This window comes from Castor canadensis, chromosome 14 (assembly GCF_047511655.1).
Source record: "Castor canadensis chromosome 14, mCasCan1.hap1v2, whole genome shotgun sequence".
NCBI lineage: Eukaryota > Metazoa > Chordata > Mammalia > Rodentia > Castoridae > Castor > Castor canadensis.
Genome location: NC_133399.1, coordinates 35,916,546 through 35,924,708, shown reverse-complemented (window position 1 = coordinate 35,924,708; position 8,163 = coordinate 35,916,546). Strand labels below are relative to the sequence as shown.

The 8,163-nt window shown below is 53.6% G+C and overlaps 1 protein-coding gene across 6 annotated transcripts; it reads right to left on the bottom strand.

The window, feature by feature from the left end:
- On the bottom strand, positions 1–7,897 carry Lrrc8e (leucine rich repeat containing 8 VRAC subunit E). Of its 6 annotated transcripts, none has more exons than XM_074054243.1 (4): positions 7,785–7,888; positions 5,272–5,463; positions 4,458–4,600; positions 1–3,265 (listed from the first exon to the last, which is right to left on the bottom strand). In XM_074054243.1, the coding sequence occupies exons 2-4, from the start codon at positions 5,432–5,434 to the stop codon at positions 1,016–1,018; spliced, it is 2,556 nt and encodes an 851-aa protein (XP_073910344.1). In that variant the 5' UTR covers positions 5,435–5,463; positions 7,785–7,888; the 3' UTR covers positions 1–1,015. The 6 variants fall into 6 exon arrangements, with proteins under 6 accessions (XP_073910344.1, XP_073910345.1, XP_073910346.1 ...); XM_074054244.1 differs by lacking the exon at positions 7,785–7,888 and adding an exon at positions 6,412–7,636; XM_074054245.1 differs by lacking the exon at positions 5,272–5,463 and having other exon boundaries at positions 7,785–7,897.
- Positions 7,898–8,163: the final 266 nt, after the last annotated feature.

The following is an 8,163-nucleotide window of genomic DNA, read 5'->3' as shown; positions in this document are numbered from 1 at the left end:
TTATAGCTCTCATAATTAATGTTTATTAAGCACCCACCAATATATGTTCCCTCACAGGGAACATCCAAAAAAACCCAAAGTCCTTGCATGTCCTCAGAAAAATGTAGCCTCTACAGCAGGTGTTAACTTGGAGTTAGCCAAACTTAGGAAATCCATGAACAGCCCTCTGAAAGATCTGCTCTGTGTGTGTGTGTGTGTGTTAGCATTTTCCTAAGGAAGGAGGTACCCAGCTTCATAAGATTCTCAAAGGGTCTAGGACCTAAAAGGGGCTCAGAATCAAGATGTTCCAAAATCTGTTCTTTAGGTCAGCATTTCCACCATATAGTCCCAGGACCACCTGTGTCAGAATTACCTGGTGTGCTTATTTATGAGCAGGTTCTTGGCCCCCACCCAAAGCTCCTGAGTCAGTATTTCTGGGGTGGGGCTTGGCATGTTTTGTTTTATCCTAGCTCCTGTGTGGATTTTGATGCACAGCCAAATATAAGAACCATTGTTTCTGAGCACAACGTCAGTAGCAAACAACTACTAAATAAGAAATTGGCATCAAATCTTGGATGGGGTGGCAGAGCTGGTCCCTTGTCTCTGTCCCCTCCTTTGGAGAGAACCCCAGAAATAAGCTGTTCTGTGGCATGGGAGGGGGGAGGGTTAGAAAATCCATTGGGATGTGTCCCCACTCCCATATAGGACACTAATTGAATTGGAATGTGCAGAGAGAGGGCAGGCCAGCTAGTCAAAGACACAGGTGCGGTTTTAGTCTGTGACTAAGTTAATCCTTCCAAATAGGGTTCCTCCCCAAATCCACAACCTCCTGTCTCTCCCTAGACAAACCAGTCCAAGGATCTCACCTGGGGGGCTTGCAGAGTGGTTCAAGTGATAGAGTGCCTGCCTAGCAAGGATCTCACCTGGGCCCCACAAAGCTAATATCTCTGTCCCTCCTCACTTGGCTGGGCCCATTAGCCAGCTCCCTTGGAAGACAATGCCAGGGCTGAAGTATCCAACCTGCCCTCCCCCAGCTTCATTCCTCTTCCATCCTCTCTCGCACCTCTGTGGGCAGCCCTTCGTAAAGGGTGTCCTCCACCAGCAGCCCTGCCTTCTTCAGCCCTGTGCAGTTGCCAAGTTCTTCTGGTAGTGCCTCCAAACGGTTGCCCTTAAGCTCCAGGCGACTGAGGGCCCTGAGGGCTGCCACGTGGGGAGAGAGCTGACTTAGGTGGTTATAGCCCAGAAGCAATGTCCTCAGCTTTCGACAGAAAAACAACTCATCGGGCAAGGCTTCCAGGGCATTGTAGGAGAGGACCAGGTGCTGCAGGTTCTGCAGGAGGCCCACCTCAGGTGGCAGGGCACGCAGCCCATTGTGGGACACGTCCAGCAAACGGAGGCCAGAGCACAGGCCGAGCTGCGTTGGCAGGGTCTCAAGCTTGTTGTGGCTGAGGTAGAGCTGCTCAAGGCCCCTGAGCTTCCGCACATGCTCGGGGATGTAGGCGATCTGGTTGTGCCACAGCCTGAGCGTCACTAGCTTTCGACAGTGCTGGAAGCTGAGGATCTCCTCAATGGACCGAAGGTGATTATCCTTGAGGTCAAGTTCCTGCAGAGCACCTAAGCTGAAGACGGCATGGGGGATGCGCTCCAGCCCACAGGCCACCAGCTCCAGCTCCCGCAGTACCGCCAGCTTCTTAAGGCTGTTGAGGGCAAGCAAACGGGCTCCGTCATTGTGCAGGCTGAGTCGCTGCAGGTGTCCAGCCACGTCGGTCACGCTAGCTGGTACCTTCCCGGCATTGCTGCGTAGAGACAGCACTTTAAGCTGCTTCAGTTCCCGGAGGCTCTCAAGGGTTGCAGCCCGAGCCAACTCCGGAGGAAAGAGCCCCTCTAGATGCAGCTCCTCTAAGCCACGAAGCCCAAACACCCAGAGGGGCACTTCGCGGAGCTCCTCACATTTGATGCAGATCACTTTCAGGCGGTCCCGCAGGAAGATCTGGGAGGAGAAGGGCAGCCTGGCAGGCGAGTGGAGCAAGCTGAGCTCCTGGAGGTTCACCAGCTGGGAGAGCCCTGGGGGAAAAGAGATATCACAGATGGCCTCCAGCCGGAGTGCCTCTACCTCACTGAGCTCAAAGACAGTGTCAGGCAGTCCAGGGAGCATGCACAGCGCCAGTTCTAGCCGCCCCCTTGCGTTGCGCTGCAGCTTTTGCCGAAGCTTCTCAGGTGTCCACTCGTGGTTGAGGTTGAGTTGCTTCAGGCGGCTTTCGCTGACCTCAGAGAGGAAAACAGCGAAGCGCTTGGAATAGAGTGAGTCGTACTGGTCGATGAGGTGCAGCATGAAGGCAAAGTCATTCTTAACATCAGGGATGTCGTTCATGCCTGTCTCCTCCCGCACAGATCTGAAGGAGTACTCTTTGAGGGGCCGGTGAAAGAGCCAGTAGAGTGTGTACAGGCAGGTGATTCCATACACACACACGAAAGAGATGTAGCAGAAGGCCAGCTTGGAGAAGAGGTGGGCTTTGGTATGGTTACAGCAGAAACTGGCATACCCAGTGACCTCTGAGGTCTCCACCCTGCAGGCCACTAGGAAGCTGATCTTCTCCACATAGACCAAATTGTAAACCAGTATGGCAAAGAACTTGCATACTTTGAGCACTGTCTGCCGAATGTACATGGTGTAGAGGATGTCACCCTCTTCCACGTGTACTCGGAACTTCTTGACCTTCTCAAACAGGGCTTTGGCCTGCTCGCCCTCCTTCTTGTCTAGCAGGGTGACAGCGGGAGGCTCTGTCACTACCTTCTCAGGTTCTGCCAGCACCTTCTCCTTCTCGCCTTCACCTGCCTTTCCTGGCCCAGTCCCTGCTGAAGCCACCACAATTGCCATAGGTCGTCCAGCAGCTGGGCCCTTGTGGTTCTCTCCAGAGACCTCAGACAAGGCCCGTGTGGTCCATGGGGAATCAAAACACTTGCCCAGGATGGAGATGAAGTGTTCAATCTTGGAGCTGGTGCCAGGAAACTTGAACCAGAAGCTGGTGCAGACCATGAAAATAAGCGTGTGAATGACCACCAGGTAGGGGAAGTACTTGGCGTACCAGTGGAGGGCTGTTTCGTAGCACAGCTGGTTAATGAAGCTATACTGCTGTAGGTCCAAGTTGTTCTTAAGGCCACTCAACTCCCGGAGGCCTCCCATCTGCTCAGAAACACCCCGAGGCAATAGTTGTTGGCACGGGGCCTCTGATAGATTCTCCCGTGGTTCATGACTGGGGAGACAGATGATCTTGTCCTGCGTCACCTGGGGATGGGGAGAGGGTGAAAAAAGAGTGAGCGGGCCTAGGAAATTGTGGGGGAGAGAAACAGGCTGAGACTGGGAGAGCCTGATCCCAGACAGTTGGCCAGCAGTTGACTTTTGCTAAACTTCAGCATCGATCTTTTGTCAGAAATAAAGGATTTGGGTTGAGTTGTGTTCCTTCCCTCCAAAGATGTTAAAGTCCCAACCGCCAGTTCTTGTGAATGTGACCTTAGTTGGAAATAGGGGCTTTGCAGAGACCACTAGAGTGGACCCTAATCATGTAGAACTGTGTTCTTATAGAAAAGGGACATTTTGCCACAGATGAGGGCCATTGGAAGACATAGGGAGACTGCCATCTAAAAGCCAAGGAACTCCTGGGCTGCTAGAATCTATGAGAGAGGTGTAGAACAGATTCTCTCTTACAGGCCACAGAAGGAACCTACCCTGTCCATGACACCTTGGCATCCATGGGCCTCTAGAACTGTGGACAATAAATTTCTCCCCAAAGCCCTCCCTATGCTCCTTGGCTAATAACAGCCCTAGCAAACTTAACTGCAGCCCTTTTTGGATCCCAGGGATAAGTGGCATTATAAAAGTAGAGGCAAGGCTAGAAGTGTGGCTTAAGCAGTAGAGCACCTGCTAGCAAGAATGAAGTCCTGAGTTCGAACCCCAGAACCCCGCCCCCCCCAAAAAAATGCAGTTATCCATTTTGCTGGGCACTGGTGACTTACATCTGTAATCCTAGCTACTTGGGAGGCTGAGATTGGGAGGGTCGTGGTTCAAGGCCATCCCTAGCAAATAGTTCATGAGACCCCCATTTCCAAAATAACCAAAGTGAAATGTACTGGAGGTCTGGCTGAAGTTGTAGAGCATCTGCTTTGCATGCACAAAGTCCTGAATTCAAATCCTAGTCCCACCAAAAAAAAAAAAATACATGCCTATAATCCCAGAATTCAGGAGACAGAGTGAGGCAGTTCAAAGCCATCCTGGGCTACATAGCAAGAAAAATAAAGAAAAGAGGAAATGTGGTGTGCTGGTGGTGGCCATGGTGGTGGTGGTGGTGGGGAGGTAATGGGTCAAAATTGGTGTGCAAGTGAGCTCTGGATTCAGTTTCCTCTCCCCCTTCTTGAATGACAGGAAGGCTTCTGGACTTCCTCAAGTGCAGGGCCCGCCCCTTCATGGCCCCGCCCCTCACCTGAAGGGTGCAGCCGAAGACCCCAATCATGAGCATTGCCACGGTGAGATACTCAGCCAACACATCCCACCAGGGTTTGAGAACCTTAAACGCAGGCTGCTGTTCCGTGAATTGCTTGAACTCGGCCACCGGGATCATCCTGCCTGTAGGAGGCGGGGAGACAGCGGGCAGGGTAGAGAAATCATGGTTAAGAGGTGCCTGGTAGGAGGATCCCTAGGGGACCCAGACACAGGCCTTTGCTCAAAATCCAGAACCTATGAGAAGTGTCCTTCCTTCTCCTCTTAGCTGGGTTTTGCCCCATCTCCCAGACCTCACCTCCTTCCCAGATCAGGAGGCCACAGATCTCAGGGCTTCTCCCCAAAGCCCCGCCAAGATCTGAGTGGGTGCCCTCTAAGAGCAGAACACAGCGCTGCTGTTTCCCAGGCTCCCCACATGGCCTTCTCCCCACCCTTGAGGAGGGAAGCCCGAAAACATCAACTCGGGTGTGTCCTGACTCCAGCTCTCACCTGCACCTGACCAGTGTCCCAAGGCTCAGGACTTCCGGGGCGTGGGGTCCCCCACCCCCTCCAGGGGCGCTCCACTCTGGGCAGCACCTTCAACCTCCAACCGGAAAAGCCGGCTGGAGCCTGGCTGTGCTCTGGTTACCTGGGCCCCAGGGTTTAGGGAGTGGCCAGTCAGCCTGGGGTGTGTGTGTGACCGGGACACCTGAGTTTCTAAAGAGGCAGGAGACCTCAGCTCTGAGAGAGACGGAGGATGTTGGAATGTCTAAAGGGTGTAAGATCCAAAAGTGGAAAACTCTCACAGTGACACCTACCACTGGCCTGGTGACTGACATGGGGCTGGGCTGTCAGGCTCCTGGGCTGCCAGCCCACTCTGTCTAGCCCTGGTTTCCTTTTCAACCAAGGTATTATTATTGCAGATACAGACGGGCCAAGCCCAAGTAACATGGGGGCGTGAGGCACAAGCTGGGATGTCATCCTCCCAGGCAGGCAGCCACTTGCTGAGGCTGGAGAGGGAAGGAAAGAGTGGAGGTCTTTAGGCAGTTCACCATTCCCAGCATCCAAACTTTCCCAACCCCCTGGCTTCTCATACAGGTTCCTAGAAGCCCCCAGTCCTCGCCTTGATCACCTGTGGCTGGACCAGGAAGGGAGCATTCCGGCCATCAGTTGATGCTCTTTTGTCCCTCATCTCCCCAGAAAGGGTAAAGAAACCCTGGTCCCTTGTTTCATATTCCACCCAACTGCTCTGACACGTCTGTGTCTGTTTTTTTCTGTTTCTATGTCCCTTGAGTATCCCCTGTGACTCCTGAGTGAGGACCATAATACAAGATGCAGGTCCAGTCCGCCCACCAGGCCAAGAACGAGGCAAGCTACAATAACCAGACCCCTTAATCCCCTCTGAGGCTCCCATCTCCATATGGGAAATCTGCAGGCAAGTGGCAGGCACAAGCCTTCCTATACAAGAGGAACATGTCGTGGGTCTCAGACTCCTGAGGAACCAGATGCATACAAGGAGATGCCCAGAGCACACCCTCACATGATGGTCTGTCCCCTACACTTACTATGTGCGTCCCTGTCCTATGCAAAAAGCTAAATAAAAAAAGTCCCAGCCTCCATCATCACTGTCTAATCTTACAAAAAAAATGAGCCCAGTGTAGCTCAACAACATCCAGGAGATCATTGTATATGGCAGCCACCAAAAGGGACACCTGGTGGCATTTTGGAACATGCATATTTGTGCATGGGGGTACAAAATGCAAACACCCACACTGAGCAGAGGTAAAACCCAAAACCAGGGAGCAGTAACATCTACCTAGGGTGGCCTTGATGGATCCTTCCAGAACATAGCCCTGAGGATGACAGCAGAAATGATGTGTACATAGCCAAGGATCAACACTCTTTTCTGGCTCATCTTTTAGGACCCAGCTCACAATGCTGTAAGTTTCACCACCTACCTGCCTGGCTGCCCTCTTCCCAAGTACACAATCACAGGCCAGAAGACAGAAAGCCTCAGGATTCCACAAGGACAAGGACAAGGATGGAGCAGAGGCTCCCAGGGGACAGAATCAGACACGGATGTGGGAAATTATCATTATCTGACTCCATGACTCAAACTGGATCGTCCAGAACCTGCCATTACATTTCCCTAGACGCAAGGCTGGCCCCCTGTGTCTGAGCAGAGCTGGTGGGAGGGCCCAGGAGAAGGGGTTCACAGAACTGGGGAGGGGCAGAAAAGAGTGGCAATGGAGACCTGATGTTCTCAAAGCTGAATTTTTTGGTGGGGTGGTGGTATCCCTGTACCACCCAGAATTCAGTGCTCCATGCTTGCTAGGCGGGCATTCAAAGGCTTGAGCACACCTCCAGCAGTCAATGCTAAATATTATCCCAAGTTTGGGAGCGTGGGTGTCAGGGGCACTGTTTTCCAGACATGGAAGAGAGAAAACTTGTTTAGGGTTTTACAGTTATAAGTGGTGTTTGAGCCTGGTCCACCTGACCCCCCCCACCTTCCTGTCTGATGTCACTCACTCTGTTACACGGTATGAAAGAATGGCTCACTGAGCTACAGCATCTTTATAAAAAAGAACCCTAGAGGGATATCCCAGAAAGCCAGGCTAGAGGGTCTTGTCAGTCTAGGACCACATGGTCCTCTCAACTATGCCTCAGCCACACTTCCTTCCCCTCACAGACCCTCCTCAAGCCACCTGCCTCCCAAAACATGGTGGACAGGCTCCTGCTGCTGGACTGGAGGTAGCATGTGCTCCCAGCCCAGTCCACATCTCCATCCACAGCCTACATGCTAAGTGGCCATCCTGAAACAGCAAACCATTTGTTTTTCAGCGTTGAGAAGCACAAAACCCAACCCCTGCTTTTTTTCACAAGGGGAAACTGAGGGATGGTGTGAAGGAAGATCACCGACCAGTTAGTAGCAGAATTTGGTCCAGGCCTATGGACTCCCAGACAAGCACTTTCCCTACTGGGACTTGGGGGTGGGAGATGTCAGGGAAGTCCTGAAGTTCAAGAATCTCAGACAGCAAATTGGTGAGGACCCCAAGTGGTAGGGCTATGGGACTTTCAGGAGCTCACCAGGTTGAGTTACGGCTGTTTTCCCAGCCGCCAACCCCAGACAGAACAGAGGTCAAGACCCCAAGGTCGACTCTTGCCTGTTGCTGTCACAACAGGAGCTCCGAGCCTCTGCTTGCTCACCCCATCCCCCCCATCCCCCAAGCCACAGTGCCAGCCGCCCCTGAGCGATCTTCCCCAGGGCCAGACCAGGGCTCCAGGCTGACCCCCACCCATGGCTCCCCATGGACCAGAGCCCCCTACTCACCGCTCCGGGATGGACGCCGGGCCCAACTCCTAGGTCCCAAGGAGTGGAGCGGTCGGGACTCCCGCAGAGTTCCCGGGCAGGCCGGCCAGGGTGAGTCAGGGCTGGCGGGCCAGGAGCCGGGGAGCCGCCCCGCCCCGCCCCCGGGACGGCTCGCCCCGCCTTGCTGCGGTCTCTCGCAGGTCGACCCCACGGTCGCCGGCAGGAGAGGGATCCTAATCCAGCTCTCTCCCAGGTGGACACAGGGCCAGACCGAGGGGTGAGGGCCTTAGGAGTCTGCAGTTTAGGCAAACCCTGGACGTGGGGAAAGACGAAGAAGCTGGAGGCCCTGGGCTCTCCAAATTATCCTAGGGCTGCCTTTCTGGACAGGTGTCAGAAACAG